Genomic DNA, 18544 nt, shown 5'->3' with positions numbered 1-18544 from the left:
TAATCATATTCACAAACAGAGAAAATCTCTGTGTTAAATATGTACATCATTTTATTGTGGTAACTAACCACTGATCGAAATATCTGGAGTATTTTTTTTGTTTTGTTTTTGCACGTTTCAAAATAAAAATAAAAATGCTTATAAAAATGAAGTGCTCGGGATGTGAATCATTTTAATTCACTATTATTCTCATCTTTATTCTCATCATCTTTATTAGCATATGCTTTTAAGTAAACTTTATTCAACCCACTACTATAAATATTCTCGTGTTACCTCATTTTATTGTGGTAACTAACCACTGATCGAAATATCTGGAGTATTGCTTTGTTTAGTTTATGTATGTGTGCACTCAGTGTACACTAATTACACTAAATGATACAGTTATAAGACAAAGACATGGATATTAAAGAAGGATTGTGACACCTTACAACTCTAAAAGTAACCCTTTTGAAACAATAAACAACTAAAATATAAATATAAATAATAATATCTTTTCTCTCACAATCTAGATCTTTTTAGGGCAATTATTTGTATTTTAAACATTTGCTACTGATTTTACAAGTCATGAGATAGAAATCCGCTGGTTTTTAAAACTATGTTTGTTAATAATGCATATCGTTGTTAAATATTGCACTTTGTAGAATTGTTTAAGAATCTAGTGTACATGTTTACCTGTTGTTTAGGTATGCTTAGCATATTTTGTTATTCTACAGGACACGGTTCAAACACCTAAATAAGTAGTAAAAAGAAAGTAAAGCATCTACAGGTCCAGGCGCGAATACGCAGACAAATATAACCGGCCTTGTCATTTGTTTAAATGTGGCAGAGAAAAAAAATGCTTAATGGTCGAATTTTTTTGTTGTCATGATACATAACATTAAATGCATCAATTACAGTTTTCTAGTTGGTTTCAATGCTTTTCTAAAGGTTATTTTACTGAATCATGCGATCAAAATGATAAAATAATTAGCACGATAAAACCTGTACAATACCAATTATCGATCTTTAACGTAATGTATGTGATTGTTTATCTACAAACTAAAAAACTGATTCATAACATAAATATCTGATACACTTATAATCTCAGTTCTTGTTGAAAACAAAAGAAAAAACACATTTTTTGTATATAAAATTGTTTATTACTTCTTTAGTCCGTGTTAGTTTACAAACTTTAAAACTTCATGCATTAAAAAAACATGTCAAACTGTCGTAAACACAAACAAATTTCTACCTTTGGAGCTATAAAGAAATCACAATAAAAACACACTTTAAAAAACGTGGATGGTTGGATGAAAATATTTTCAACTTTAAAATAGTATATTTATACATGTAACACACTTTAACTAAAAAAAGTGCGTAGATTTGGTCTGAGATTCGTTCTTGAATTATTTTCAAAGTGCGTTGCTACATTGTATTTAAGGGGGCGGAATGGTCGTGACCATTTTGGAGTGCATTTATCTCCTAAGAAGAAGAGCTCTGTCTATATTGATATTCAAAAATCAAAATATTTTGCTTATTGATAATCAAAGCATTTACTAGTAAAAATATTGAGGGAATATCAGATGTTAGTGTGTTTACTACCCAGACTTTCTTACTTATAGAGACAAGTAAAATAAGGATATATATTCTATATAGTTTATTTCATATCAACAAAAAGACCATTCTACTACAATTATTGCCGAGATCAAAGAAACGCCGCGCACGTTATTCTCCAGTATACCACGAACGTCATCAGTAAATTATTAGATCAGAAATACCTATTTGTCTCGCACTGATCATTGAAGTACAACTTCAAACCGTAAACAGTTTTACAACCATGTCAATTTCACATGTTAGTTCCAGTCAAAACAATGTGTATTGACTCAGATTTTCATTTTTAAGAGATCAACGCGGCTGTTCCGAGGACCTCCCTAGCACATATTCACTACGTGTTTTTACATAAAATATATAAGGTGTAGTAGTAATAATCGTATTAAATTGCCCTTAAAATATTAGGAATGTGATTCAAAGATATTTTATAAATAAGTGAAGAGTATTAAAATCCTAAGAAAAAATCTGTGGTCTGCATGTGATTCCTTTGATCGATACACATGTAAAAATTACTAACAAAACCGTTCGGGTTACACGGAACAGCCGTCAAAATGACCTAGAGTGTCTCTTTATAGGAGAAACGATCTGTAGAAATACTTGGCTGTTGGTAGAATAGAAATAAAGTTCTTGTTTTCGTGAATGTTGTAGGATAACCTCCTTGGTCTCGAAATGTTGTTTGAAATATAAAGTCTCGGCTAACGCCTCGGCTTTTATATTTAAAAACAACATTTCTCGACCTCGGAGGTTATTCTGCAACATTCACAAAATCTCGTACTTTATTTCTTAAACAAACGATTGCTAATTCAGATGGTCTAATTTGATGCTGACCGGTCTGACGGTTCAACGATAACATTTACATACTGCTACACCTTAACTAATTTATGTTTGTCCGATTTCAGATGCACTGAAATAACCGAATAAAAATGATATGTTGCTCATATACCAGGTCAATTACTCTAAAACGCTTCCCAAAAAACGCAGTCAACATTTGTTTTGGTTTACGAACAAAATTCCAGAAAGAGTATTAAAAACTCACCATAATTTATTAACTCGGCCATAGTAGAGTTCAATTTGTGCAATGTCAATTTCCTAAACATTCTTGGCATCAAGGGGCCAATAGTGCAAAAAAGTGCTTACAGTTGAAATACAACACATTTTAAAATTCATCATAATATTTAAATAGTTAGTGAAATTGTAATACAACTAAATTTGAAATATATCAAAATACTAAAATAGTGAGTACAATGAAATACGCTGTACAGTTGGGTATAAACTGGATCAAATATTACTCTTTGCAAAAATAAAAAATACGAAAGCGAATTTAATAAAAACTAAATTATGTACAAGTTAATGTTTACTCAGACACTGTCCGCGTTTGATTTAATATTCCCGACACACACATTATTCTGTAACGTTGTTCATTAAAATTTTGATTGTACAAATCAATCAATTTCCAATATTTATAGAAATAAATGATTTTTTAAATATATTTTTAAGCTTTGGTCTAAAACAACTGGAGAAATATCGCTTTATAATGCTGGATAAAATGGATCACATTAATTGATGTCTGCTGAATAACTTGGTAAAATTAGCACAGTGACTCGATGCCTTTTTGTTCGACTTTATGCAGATAAGTTTCTTGGAATAAATCACTTAAATTTACATTTGCTACCTTACTAAATAAAAATTGAAAAGTAATTGTTTCAGGTTTCTGTTTACTAGCTTTATAAATAGAAGTTTCTTAGAATTGATCACATAAATTAATGTCTGCGTTTTGACTCATTAAAACTTCACAATACTATCACGTTCCTTTTCACTGGCTTTATAAAATGAAGCTTGTCCTTCCTAAATACATCAATAAAAGTTGACTCCTTTACAAAATAAAAGTTGTCAGTGTGTTCATGTCCCTCTCCACTGGCAATATGTAAAAGAATTTGTTTTTTTTTATCAACACATGACTTAAGGTTTGCTGCTTTACTTATTAACAATAATTTGGTAATATGTATTTTCTTTTTGTTCTTGATCCAAGGAAAAGAGTTTTTCCGTCGTAATCACGTAAACTTACGTCGGCTCCTTTACTTATTAAATGTTGCATAGTGCTACATGTATCACTCCCCCAATACCCGGCGATATGTAAAGGAGTTTATTTCTCACTGTCACAAAAGTTAATATCTGCTCCTTTATCTAATAAAAAAATAAAAAATAATGCTTCCATGTCAGCATTCAGTGGCTTCATATAGAGGAGTTTCTTTGTTTGTGTCACAAGAATTAATATCTGCTCCTTTGTCTAATAAAAGTTGTACAGTGCTTTCATGTCCCGTTCTAATGGCTTTTTGTAAAGGGGTTTCTTTGTAGTTGTCATATGAATTAATATCTGCTCCTTTATCTAATAAAAGCTGTACAGTGCTTTCACGTCCCCATTCACTAGCTTTATGTAGAGGAGTTTCTTTGTTTGTGTCACATGAATTAATATCAGCTCCTTTGTCTAATAAAAGTTGAACAGTGCCTTTACGTCCCCATTCACTGGCTTTATGTAAAGGAGTTTCATTGTTTATATCACTTAAATAAATATCTGCTCCTTTATCTAATAAAAGTTCTAAAGTGCTGTCACTTCGCAGTATACTTGCTTTATGTAGAGGAGTTTCTTTGTTTGTGTCACATGAATTAATATCTGCTCCTTTATCTAATAAAAGTTGTACAATGCTTTCGTGTCCCATTTCACTGGCTTTGTGTAGAGGAGTTTCTTTATATGTGTCACATGAATTAATATCTGCTCCTTTATGTAATAAAAGTTGCACAGTTCTTTTATGTCCCCTTTCACTGGCATGATGCAGAGGGCTTTCTTTGTTTGAGTCACATGAATTAATATCTGCTCCTTTATCTAATAAAAGTTGTACGGTGCTTTCGAGTCCCCATTTTATTGCTTTATGTAGAGGAGTGTCTTTGTATATGTCACATGAATTAATATCTGCTCCGTTATCTTATAAATGTTGTACAGTGTTTTCACATCCCCAACCACTGGCATAATGTAGCGGAGTTACATTGTTTATATCACATGAATTAATATCTGCTCCGTTATCTAATAAAAGTTGCACAGTGCTTTCATGTCCCTTTTTACTAGCTTTATGTAGAGGAGTTTCTTTGTTTGTGTCACATGAATTAATATCTGCTCCGTTATCTAATAAAAGTTGTACAATTCTTTCAAATCCCCATTTACTGGCTTTTAAGAGAAGAGTTTCTTTGTTTTTGTCACATAGATTAATATCTGCTCCGTTATCTATTAAAAATTGTACAGTGCTTCCATGTCCACATTTAATTGCTTTATGTAGAGGAGTTTCGTTGCTTTTGTCACATGAATTAATATCTGCTCCTTTATCCAATAAAATTTGGACAATGCTTTCATCTCCTCTTTCACTGGCTTTATGTAGAGGAGTTTCTTTGTTTCTGTCACATGAATTAATATCTGCTCCTTCATTTAATAAAAGTTGCACAGTGCTTTCAAGTCCGCGTTTAATTGCTTTATGTAGAGGAGTTTCTTTATTTGTGTCACATGAATTAATATCTGCTCCTTTATCTAATAAAAGTTGTACAATGCTTTCGTGTCCCATTTCACTGGCTTTGTGTAGAGGAGTTTCTTTATATGTGTCACATGAATTAATATCTGCTCCTTTATGTAATAAAAGTTGCACAGTTCTTTTATGTCCCCTTTCACTGGCATGATGCAGAGGGCTTTCTTTGTTTGAGTCACATGAATTAATATCTGCTCCTTTATCTAATAAAAGTTGTACGGTGCTTTCGAGTCCCCATTTTATTGCTTTATGTAGAGGAGTGTCTTTGTATATGTCACATGAATTAATATCTGCTCCTTTATCTAATAAATGTTGTACAGTGTTTTCACATCCCCAACCACTGGCATAATGTAGCGGAGTTACATTGTTTATATCACATGAATTAATATCTGCTCCGTTATCTAATAAAAGTTGTACAGTGCTTTCATGTCCCTTTTTACTAGCTTTATGTAGAGGAGTTTCTTTGTTTGTGTCACATGAATTAATATCTGCTCCGTTATCTAATAAAAGTTGTACAATACTTTCAAATCCCCATTTACTGGCTTTTAAGAGAAGAGTTTCTTTGTTTGTGTCACATAGATTAATATCTGCTCCGTTATCTATTAAAAATTGTACAGTGCTTCCATGTCCACATTTAATTGCTTTATGTAGAGGAGTTTCGTTGCTTTTGTCACATGAATTAATATCTGCTCCTTTATCCAATAAAATTTGGACAATGCTTTCATCTCCTCTTTCACTAGCTTTATGTAGAGGAGTTTCTTTGTTTGTATCACATGAATTAATATCTGCTCCTTTATCCAATAAAATTTGGACAATGCTTTCATCTCCTCTTTCACTGGCTTTATGTAGAGGAGTTTCTTTGTTTCTGTCACATGAATTAATATCTGCTCCTTCATCTAATAAAAGTTGCACAGTGCTTTCAAGTCCGCGTTTAATTGCTTTATATAAAGGAGTTTCTTTGTTTGTGTCACATGAATTAATATCTGCTCCTTTATCTAATAAACTTTATCTAATAAAAGTTGTACAGTGCTATCATGTCCTTCTTCACTGGCTTTATGTAGAGGAGTTTCTTTGTTTCTGTCACATAAATTAATATCTGCTCCGTTATCTAATAAAAGTTGCACAGTGCTTTCAAGTCCGCGTTTAATTGCTTTATGTAGAGGAGTTTCTTTGTTTGTGTCACATGAATTAATATCTGCTCCTTTATCTAATAAAAGTTGTACAGTGCTATCATGTCCTCTCTTACTGGCTTTATGTAGAGGAGTTTCTTTGTTTGTGTCACATGAATTAATATCTGCTCGTTTATCTAATAAAAGTTGCACAATGTTTTCACGTCCTCTTTCACTAGCTTTATGCAGAGGAGTTTCTTTGTTTATGTTACATGAATTGGTATCTGCTCCTTTATCTAATAAAAGTTGTACAGTGTGGTTGTTTCCTCTACCACTTGCTATATGGAGAGCACTCCCAAAATGTGGATCACATAAATTAATGTCAGCTCCATGAGTCAGCAAAAGTTCAACAGTGATATTAATTGGCTGATTTTTAGTTTTCGAATGTTTTTGTTCGCTTGTGTCCGTATTGAAAACTGCCAACACCAAGGGAGTATATCCAAATGCTGTTCTCAAATTCACGTTATTTTTCACCTGTATCAGCTCCCGCAATATTTCATAATTATGAAACAGGGAAGCAATGTGAATAGGATAGTATTCCCCCCACGTTTTCACCAAAAACCATTTAATTTGTTCTTTTGGAAAGACATTGAACAAATCCATCGAACCATTGCAACATACCGCAGAAAAAAAAGAAGTATATTTAAGAGAATTTTGCATTCGCTGTAAAGTTTCTAAACAATGTTTTGATACATTTGTATGACAAAATACTATGATAGCACTAAGAATTTGCACTTTATCTTCTTTATACAGAAACTCAAGTTTGGAACAAAATGATTGTTTTAATTCTTGATTTTCTTCTTCCTTTCTAAACTTTTCCTGAAGCTGTTTTTTGCCAAGTAAGTTGTGCAGTTTTTCGTGGCTATGTTTTAATTTTTGTATGAAACATGTAGCCACCTTCTCATTCCTCACACATGGATTGAGAACAACATCCAACAGACGATCTCCAAATATATCATCAAAAAGTCTATCCGCTAGATCGCTAACATATTTATCATTTAAATATATGGTAAATTTATCAACTTCTTCTTTTCTATTGTCGTCACTGCTTTTTAAGTTTACACGTCGTCTAAGGAAACCAATATCGGCATACTGTATTGTTTCTCTCGGAAAGTCTGTTCCAAACACATAGGTGGTAACTTCCATTACAAAATCGTTATAAAAATGATACGTGTCGTCAAACTTCTTCACAAAAAATCCCTCTAGAGTCTTTAGAGCGTCACCAATAGTATGAGATTCTGTGTTTGTCTTTATTTCACATAGTTTCAAAGCAAGTTTAAACTTTTCCTTTAAGCAATCGTTTTTTTGTATATCCTCAACACAAAGCTGATTGTTACACAGAACTAGAAGAACAAGAGCACAGTATTTTTTTTTGCATTCCTTTATGGAGTTATTTCTGAAATTTCTTATTTGTTCCTGACATATGTTAAAAGGTTCTTTAAAAAATTGCGGTCCTATTGTCTGGTTATTTTTGTCGCTAAAATAAAGTTTGCATAATAACGGAAAATACTCCTCAGTCGTCAAAATTCCACTAATATCGTCTTTTAAAAGACCACTTTTTGATGCGTAACTCCTTAAAATGGTTTCTTTTTCTCCATTATTCAGTTTATGTTTGTCATCACTAAGATCAATGCTGCATGATTTATCGTTTAACATTCCTTTAACCCTATTATCAAGTAGAATATATTTTCTACTTGAGAGCAACATCTTGTTATTTCGCAAACAAGCTTTCAACCTTTCATCTTGTTCCTTCCATGAATTATAGGCTATTTCGTCGAAGGATTCGTTGCCAATAGGATCATTGAATACAAAAAGGATTTTGCTTTGTAATACATCTCCTGAGTAATATGTATCAGTGATTTCCTTCACGTTATATACTGGTTTTACTGTCCAGCCTTGGTTCCTATACCTCAACGCTATATGTTGAATAATGGCTGATTTTCCTGACCCAGAGTTACCGGTCACGATCACCAAATTCTGACTTTTGATAAGTATCTCTACTTCTTGACAAGCTCTTGTTGAAACAAATTGGCTGTCGTCTTCCTCCCACTGCTGAAATATAGCCTGGTCTAGTGGTGACTCTGAAAGATAAAAGTTATTCTGTATTATATTTTTTAAGCATTTGACAAGAAGATTAATATCATCTCATCATAATATTTAATCGTTTAACCTTTTGGTACAATATTAATGATATTAATTAAATTAGACATTTAAAAGCCGTAATTTAATAAAATATTATACAACGTGAAGAAAAAAATTACAGCTTTAAAGTCACAATAGCAACACCAATGCCCGTGCATTATGAATGCCTACTGCTTTGTGACGATTTTGAAACGTTTACACTCTTGACGAATGACATAGGATAAGAGTATGTATTAACGACATCAAAGGACTATGATCGGAGGTACATTGAAAGTTCAACCTGACGCTTTGTCTCAACAATACATCAACTTTATGCATTTCAAACCCAAAAATATATTTTTTAATCTAAATGTCAAGGACTTTTTCTGCAACTGAATCTATATAACGATGGCTACAGTATTGCAACCTAGATGTGAAAAAAAAATCATTATAGTTTTGTTATTGCATGTCTCCAAAGTGAGTTTTTGGCCGAATAAAGCTTTTGTCGATTTATTTAATTACCTCTGGTCAAATAAAAAAAAATGTTCCATAATAAGATTTCATTTTGGTTTTGTAACTTTTTATAGATCAATTCATTAAGATTAATTTGACATTGATAGCCATTTATATCGAGTAGTGGGTTAAAAACAGAATGTTTTCTTTTTCAAAATATTTCTTCTTTATTGTGTATTTTTCTTTTTTGTAAGTTAAGCTCTGACTGACGTTTTTGTACTTATTGTTAGGCCATTATTATTCATCAAATTGTCTACATATTTTCCGTTTTCCGGATTACTACAAAGAGCACCAGGCGGATGTGACTGGTCAGCGGAGAAGACTCACTCCTTCATAGCATCTGATCCTACCTCAAACTTTTGTAGATGTCCGTGTATAATCTGCTCCTAATTTGTATTTTTCTTTTACATTTTCGAGTTTTAACACTGTTCCTTATCATCACATGTCATTTGTACAAAACATGCTATCACAAATTGGATACTTTAAAATCATTATTCGTTTGTATTGAAATTCTCCCTTTACTACTTAGTGACTATTTACTGTTATCTCTCACTGGATCAAACCATTAATGTTAACACGAGATTTGATCTTAAAGTCACCGATAGTTAAAAAAATGACCTGGTTCGAGTGCATTTTACATGAAACAGTAAGATAATTATAACTTATTGTAAAACCGCTGGAAACCTACTTCACAGTGAGCAACTGTCCATTAAGGATAAATTGCACGGTAGAGTTTAGATATTGTAAATTACCTTTTTCTTTCTTTCTAATTCATTGGAGCACGTCTTTACTGGGATGGTACAAATATAATTGACATTTTTATCGTACTAAATTTTCATTTAAGAACTATATATGATATTAGTCGAATTTGGCCCCAATAATTCGCCATTAAAAAAAATCTTGTTATCAAAGGCTATTGGGACATTAAACATTGATAAAACAACTGCACACTCCATTTCTGTAACATTTGAACATTCTTTAAGATGTTTATTGGTTTCAATTTTCACCTTAAAAAATGTACACCGCTGAGTGTCTTCTAGGTTTAGTTTTGATAAATAATAATTTGTTGCAATTATTTTTTGTAATATTTCAAATTATAGCCAATGATTCCTTTGTAATTTTGACCAGCAGCTCAAACATGTTAACACACTCCTATTTACAAATTCTTCGCCATTCCTTTTATAAACTGCTTTGATAGCATTTTTCTTTCTACTAATTAATATATTATACATATCTTTGCAATCTTTGTTAGACTCAGTTAAAATTAAGAACCACATATTCGAGAAAAGAAAGTTTATGTTTATAATTATTTATTCAAAAATTGTTTTTGCGAAATACATATGGATTTAAGTTTTAAAAAATATTTTTAAAACAAATTTACCGTTAAAAGATGATGATGTCCTGCCGTTCACTTTACTGAATGTAAAGTAAGAGGTCAAAGAATGTAACAGATTGACATGTTTTGTCATTTTGTTACCATGTAGTTTTCCTTCATTCATATTTTAGTTACTGAATTACATATCGTCATCTTCTTTAACGCTTAACTTAACAGTCACAATATAGAAAAAAGAATGAGGTGATTTTGTTACTGAAGTAATAATAAGTGAATAAGGAATCATTAGTTGAATATTTTGTACACGTATTTGAATGCCCCGTAATATTTAAAGAATTATTCTTTATTTTATTAATTATACTATTGAATATTATAATATTCATCGATGGGATGTATTACAATATATATTACCAAAAAAAACCTGTTAGAAGTGTTGTCATGGACACTAGAAAATGTAAAGATTAACTTTATACCCATAGGAAATTGTGTATTCATTATTTCATTTCAGTATTCCAGTCATTTAAGTGTTTTTAAAAGGCTGATTTACGTGGACTACACCTTTACAGACCTTTTTTCATCATTTAAAAGTCCGTTGAATTGCAAGTAACAGACCTTTGGCACAATCCGTTTGTATGGTATTAATTAAAAAAACAAATGATAAATACTTTGATTGCTTAAATAGCTTTTTGAAACGGGACATAGCTTGTTGTTTGACTACACAAATGTAGAGAGCGCGCCATTTCCTTGCTTCTATATACATGTGATCTGTTTCCCTATTTTATTTTTTTTCTATTTGAAAGATAGTGTAAAAATGTAATAGTCATAACGTCAAATGGGAATGTACATTGCAATGCGCATTATTTGCACAGAGGTAACTACCATTGACATTTATAGTTATTTTTTTTTCCTTAAATGAAACATGAAATCACAATGACTTTGAAAAGTTGAATATATTTTTAGGAAATAATAATATTTTTTCCGATCATAGAGATTTTATTGTGGTTATGTCTACCCTAATTCAGACAATTTGTCTATGAGATAAAAAAAAAGATATACCAGGAAAGATGAAAGAAGAACAAGAAAAAAATCATTAAAAATCTTCTTAAGGCTTAGGGTCAGGGTTAGGAATAAATATAACATAAATCATATAAGACGGTGGATTACCCTCTTTTGAGGGTGATGGACGGTTCATCCAAGAGCACCTGTATACGCGAGAAGCTTGTAATAAAAAACAATTATACACCATATAATTTTGACGGAATATCTTTAATATATTTCATATTTATGAATTCACATCGTACTCTTATATTAATCATATTATTATCGAAGTATTATCTAAGTAAAGGTGACATTGTGACAATGTAAAATGTTCATGGTTACGACTTTAATCTCAACGGATCTATTTATTAAAAAGTATGTGTATTATACAAACTGCCTCGTTTAACATCATGTAAAAGTTAACTTGAAAGACACATTTTCATTGAAATATTTAAGTGATGATTTTAATCTTATCGTCAAGATTGGTTATTTTTCAAACATTAAATATAGGCATTTTAGATGATTCTCAGAATAAAAAAAATTAGTTCTTAATCTAAATAAACTTATAACTAAGATTTATTGTTTTCTCACGTTAAAGATATTTTGTTATTCTTTTATGGAAAAAAAAAATCAAGAAGCCCTTCCGTTTCATGTCAGACATATGCCAGAATAAAATAGCCCTACGCGTAAATAACATAAAGTCACAGTGTTATACTTTTGACAGCTATACAATTTAGTCAATATCCTTGACAGAAGTCAAGGAATGGCGCATTGTATTGGTCGATAACATACAAGGGCGTGCAGTCAAGTACACCTATCGCTAATGTTGATCGGCGGAGTATAGAGGAAGGAGGTAGCTGTGTAAAGAAGCATACAGTATAATAAAGTAGCAAAGTGGGGTATAGTATAATAGTTTACTATACTACCCAAATGTTATTCTGTAGATGTCAAACAATGTCAGTCAGTGTTTTGGAATATCTTAACGTTTTGAAGTCATTTATGTAAATGTTCAATTTTTAAAAATAAAAGCCATTGACCCTTAAGGTATCCGGTCCATATCAGGACCAACTTTTTCCAACCTTGAATATTCATCGTGCATTTAATACTTTGATATCTATTTAAAGCATTTAAGAGTAAAATAAGATTTACCAAGAGAACGTTTCAAAAATAGTATTAACTAAGCAGTAATTAATTAATGAAGATTACATTAAGGTTTATTGAGACAACCACATTTTTAAATAAAAAAGTAATTACTAGGAATATAAAAAAAATGCTTTGGTGGAAAGATGTATTTTATCATAGGGAATATAAAAACTATTGAAAATAGATTTTATACCGTGTAGATTTTTTTAGAATTATTTTTTATAGAATAAAAGCAAAGGGGGACACTCTTCAAAAAATGAAAAGGTCATTAATAAGGACATATTCCGCTCTTACATATTGATACATAAATAGGAGAATTGTGTCCAAGTATACTTAGTATTGAGCCCATACATATATGTTATGCACCCAGATTCATTGAATCTGAGGCTATTATGGATCATAGACCTTAGAATAAGTAACAGTGTATGAAATATTCATCAATAATACTTCCAAGACGTATAACTTTTGAAAGAACAAATTTGTTTGTATGAACGTCCTATTGGGCGTGCTATGAAGAGTTAATAATTTAAAATGTTTCCACCTTCGTCCACATTCATATCGATAGCGAAGGCTTTATTACATATTTGGGATTGAAATTATAGGAAGCTGAATGGCAGCATTATAATTAGTTACGTATACTAATCTTTATTCCTTACTTATTTCTAAACATATTTTTTTAATACGTATAGTTTTATTAAGAATAAATGTAGATATCAGTGTTGGAGAATAGTAGTTGAAACTTGAAACCTTGAAAAGTATACTTTTTACTTCAATCTTCAATTTCACATTCAATTTTCACAGGGTCACGGAAAAGTGGGGGGTGGGGGGCAACTCCATGTTAATTCAATTTGTTGTATGTAAATTTGAGAAAAATCTTTGCTGCTCGAAAACGTCCCCCCCCCCCCCCCACTGATACCCCTGATGCTACGTGCCTGTTGCACTAATACCTTGTCCAATTAAGACTGTATTATCGCATTTATCCGTTTGAATCAGACTATAATATAGCGACTGATCTGCCTCCCAAAAATATATGCGCTTCTCAAAGCTACACTTAAATGAGATAGGTATGTGTTCTTGAGGATTTTTAATCATTTATTGCTAATTATAGGAACATTGATAAAAAACAACCTTGTTTTGAAGATGTGTAGTATGAGGTTGTAATGCAACTTAATATACTAACAAGATTAGCTACAGCCGGTGCAATACTAATTTCAGGTCAACAATATATGAATACTCAATCTATTTAAATACAAGATAAATAGTTTCCAGAACTATAATAATATGCATGTATACATGGAGGTTGCACCCTCATTTGTATGGCTGTAGGTGAGTGGTAAACGTGTAGCGATGTACATACAATTTATGTCTGCATATACGGATTCCGAACCGTGGCTACAGACGTTACCCATTGCCAGTCTTTCAATACATCTATGCGCAGTTTGACCTAGAAACTGACCAGTTTCATAACTTCTTCGAATTTCTCTAACACGGACTGTCTAATTCTTCCACAGAATTCCAATTTGTGAAAGTGCAATTGAAGTTTTATTCAATTTAATAAGTAAGCCCACGGGCTGACTGAAAACTCAGCAGAATGTTTTATTTTTTAAAATCTGAAATAGTCTAAAACAGAAGCAATAATCCGTTGTCATTCTCTTTACAAAAAGTGCTTTGTAATCCTTGTCAACTAGAAACTGAAACGTACTAGTGAAATTTAAAAAGAATTGTAAATTTTAAAACTCGAACTGATCCTAATTATTATGGAACAAAATCATGAAAAGTTGGAAAAATAAAGCATTGCTTCAAGTCTGTTTAACGGTCATATGGTTTTTATCCTTATAATTTGATAAGAAAATGATATAATGAACTTATAATCTGTTTTTGTGAACCTCGAATCTGGGCTTTCTTAGTGAATATTTGTACCTTCTTCATTCGTTCCAAAAGGTATTTTTTTACGGGCGGCCGTTCGCAAAAGAGGTTTACACTCTTCCTCTCCAGGACTTTCTACATCGCTCTCTGTCTCGCAGATATGATATCCTGAGAAATGCGTGATATATTACTTAATGGAAAAACACCAAAAATATTTGATCTAAATTTTTAATGCTAGGATAAAGAATAAAAAAATGCTGTATCTAATAAAAATGCTTTATCTAATATTTACATAGCAAACTATATTGCAGGTTGGATTAGGAAACATATATCCTTAACGAGAGAGCAAATAAAAGTCCGAATGCGTTTAAGTATGATTTAAGAATTATCGAATTATTTTAGATATGAGTTAATTTAACTTTGAACATAACTTTTATTCCTTGGACAAGAATGCCGAATCAAAATCTCTGAAAAAATATTTTTAAAACCCAATTTGTGTTATGCATTGTTTGATTTTAATATACATTTTAGTTTCAAATTAAGCTTATTAAGTTTTTTTTTTTTTGCTTTATGTTTCATAACAAGAGGCCTATGGGTCATATTGCTCACCTGAGCAACAGAAGACATTATAAAATCAGCTTAACGGTGTAATATACCAAAAAAATATGGACGATGTAGTTTAACAGATCCTGTATTTTCCTCGATATTATGTTTTTCATTTATTTCTTTTTGTCACATTATAGTCATTTCACAAATTGAGCATTACAGTTCTTAAAAGAACTAAATCAAATGGGATATAAATTTACATCAAATTTGTGAAGCTAAGAATTGTCCAGTGGCCCAGGTCTAAACAATTCCAAAGAATCATATATAAGACTTAATGCTTGCATATAGATTAGACCATAAATTATAACATTTGAATTTTGGTAAAATTGAACTTTTTACTTTTGTAAAATTAGACCTCCCACTTGATGTGGCTCCATCCTACTCCTGAAAAATATGATTTTGACAAATGTAAATCTACACTATCCAAGTTTGCTTTCACTTATGTTGCACCTTTTCTAAAACATTTTTTTAAAGAAAAAGATTGTTCTCAATATATTTGTTTGTAAAGATTTAACTGGTCCCCATTGTGCCCCTACCCTACCCCCCCTCCCCCCCCCCCCCGGAATCATAATTTGACCAAACTTGAATCTAACTTAAATGATGATAATTCACACAAGTTACAGCTTTTCTGGCCAGTCGTGTTCTGATTTAAAACACACTTTCTTTTTCTATTCCTATGTAAAATTTGACCCCCATTGTGGCCCCTGATTCCCCAAAGGGACCATGATTGAGCAAACCTGAATTTACACTATCTGAGGATGCTTCCACACAAGTTTCAGCTTTTCTGGTCAAATGGTTTTTGAGTTGTAAATTTTTTAAGATTAACTCTATATACTCCTATGTTAAACTTTAACCCCCTATTGTGGCCCCATCTTACCCCCGGGGACCATGATTTGAACAAAATTGAATCCACACTGTCTGCGGATGCTTCAACACAAGTTGAAGCTTTTCTGACAAAACAGTTTTTGAGAAGAAGATTTTTAAAGATTAACTCTATATACTTCTATGTAAAATTTTGACCCAATATTGTATCTCAACCTTACCCCCGAGGACCATGGTTTGTACAAACTTGATTGTATACTATCTGAGGTTGCTTCCACATAAGTTTCAGCTTTTCTGGCCAAATGGTTTTTGAGAAGATTTTTGAAAAATATTACAATTTTTTTTTTATTAAAGAGGAAGTCAAAAATGTAAAAAAAAAATGTTTACAGACAGACAGACGGACGCCGGACAAAAAGTGATCAGAAAAGCTCACGAGCTTTCAGCTCAGGTGAGCTAAAAACGTATTTGTATGATCGTTTGTGAGTTTATTTATGCAAATATGATATCGTGGGAACATAAACTAAAGAGCCTCCTGTGATTCAGCGTTAATGTAATGCGCATGCGCAAGATTGTAAAATTAAAAAAAATTCAAATGATTTCATGATTTTTTAAAAGAATTGTCTCTGATTAATAATTATCGAAACTTGATTGAGAAAAAAATAACAAGATATCTGTGAGCCAATGCTCACTAGTGATACCCCCGCTCTGATGTGAATATGCAAAATAAGCATGTCGACATTTAACAGAAAGCTGGTATCCGATTGGTACATAAATATGTCCCACAATATGACATGCCTAAACAAATAGTGTGTTAAAATTTCAAGCATCTGCGATAAATAGCTGCTGAAAAATCTTTAAGGAAAATTTGTTTGAAAGTTTTGGCTAAAAATAAACAAAGTCATTAAAATAAAAAAAGTACTCATTTAACAGGAAGAAAACGTCCGATTGGTACAAAAATATATCCCACGATATGGCATGCCTTAACAAATTTCAAGTGTAAAAATTTCAAGCATCTGCAATTAATAGCTGCTGAGAAATCTTTGAGGAAAATTTGTTTAATACAGAAATATATCCCACAATATGGCATACCTTATCAAATAACGTGTTAAAATTTCAAGCATCTGCGATAAATAGTACATGAGAAATCTTTGACGAAAATTTGTTTGAAAATATTTGCTAAAAATAAACAAAGTTGTCCTTTAACAAGACGTTGACGTCCGATTGGTATAAAAATTTATCCCTGAGATAATTGCGACAGAAATTTTTGTTGCGGACGGACAGACAGACAGACAGAAGGACAGACGGACACACAGACAGATACACAAGGGTAAAACAGCATACACCCTCTCCTTCGGAGCGGGGGTATAACAACAAATTGGTAATCTTCAAGTAATAATGATGTTTAAAATATATAAAGCAAAAGACAGTACTCTTTCAATATCTTGGTTACCCTGTTCCGTCCGTCCGTCTGTCTGTCCGTCCGCCCGTCTGTCACGTTTTACTTTCTCAAACTGCTCTTACATCTTATAAACCAGCAAACTCAACTCTTGGAGTTTGATTTGGGGTATCATGTTGTTTTGTAAAAAGGTTTTAAAAATTCTCTGTTAGTTCTGGGGGTCAAATAATTGGTAAAAAATGACGTTTTTTTTTTTGTTTTTTTTTACAAAAAACCTTCTTCCTCGAACTCCTCCTACATTTTCAACAGTAGGCAAATCATCTCTTGGACTATGTTTCAGAGTATCCTATAGATGTGAAATAAGGCTTCGGAATTTTTAATTTTGTCCTGGGGGTCATTTAATGGCTGAAAAATGACGTTGTTTTTTTTTTTACAAATAAACTGGTTTCAAAAACGTCATTTTTTTTGGCAGTAGCCAAATGATCTAGAATATGATTGGGGTGTCATATTGAAGTGTGATCAGGTTCGAGATTTTTTTTTTATTAAGGGGATCAGTGGGCAACACAAAATGACGTTTTTTTTTGCAAAAAAAAGTATGGTTCCCAGAACTCCTCTTTCAACTTTTGGAGAAGCTACGTCATCTCTTAGAATATAATTTGGGCTGTCCTATAGATGTGCAATAAGGTTTTAAAAAGTTAAATTTCATCCAGGGAGTCAAATAGTAGCAGAAAATTGACGTTTATCACAAAAAAACCATAGATCCAAGAGCTCCTCAATGATTTAATTGATAGACACATCATATCTTGGGATATGATAGGGACTGTTCTATAGATGTGCAGTAAGGTCTTAAAAATTTAAATTTCATCCAGGGAGTCAAATAGTAGCAGAAAATTGACGTTTATCACTTCAAAAAAACATAGATCCTAGAACTCCTTTTATGATTTAATGGATAGACACATCATATCTTGGGATATGATAGGAACTGTTCCATAGATGTGCATTACAGTTTTGAAAACTTAAATTTAACCCTGAGGCCCATTACCTACATACCTTTTGATGCCCTTTAAGGATCAAGAATATATATGGTTAAGGGGTGGGGATCTCAACCGTTTTCGAGATATTCGTGCACTTCCTGTTCGAGGGGGGTCATGGCCACACCTCGGGCCCATGACCTACATACCGTTTGACGCCCCTTGACACAAGAAACAAGAATATATATGGTTTAAGGATGGGGATCTCAAATGTTTTGAATATATTAAGGGACTTGCTGTTTGAGGGGGTTGGGACCACCCACAGGGCCCATGACTTACATAACATTTGATGCCCCTTGACATCAGACACATGAATATATATGGTTTAGGAGTCATGATTCTTAGAT

The 18544-nt window shown here is 32.1% G+C and overlaps 1 protein-coding gene across 1 annotated transcript; it reads right to left on the bottom strand.

The window, feature by feature from the left end:
* Nucleotides 1-4302: 4302 nt before the first annotated feature.
* On the bottom strand, nucleotides 4303-10431 carry LOC136271036 (ankyrin repeat, PH and SEC7 domain containing protein secG-like). The gene is made up of 3 exons (XM_066070109.1): nucleotides 10344-10431; nucleotides 8238-8409; nucleotides 4303-6162 (listed from the first exon to the last, which is right to left on the bottom strand). The coding sequence occupies exons 1-3, from the start codon at nucleotides 10429-10431 to the stop codon at nucleotides 4572-4574; spliced, it is 1851 nt and encodes a 616-aa protein (XP_065926181.1). The 3' UTR covers nucleotides 4303-4571.
* Nucleotides 10432-18544: the final 8113 nt, after the last annotated feature.

The sequence above is a fragment of the Magallana gigas genome, chromosome 8, assembly GCF_963853765.1.
Source record: "Magallana gigas chromosome 8, xbMagGiga1.1, whole genome shotgun sequence".
Classification (NCBI taxonomy): domain Eukaryota; kingdom Metazoa; phylum Mollusca; class Bivalvia; order Ostreida; family Ostreidae; genus Magallana; species Magallana gigas.
Note: the sequence above shows the minus strand (reverse complement) of the source record. Positions and strands in the feature narration are given on the sequence as shown.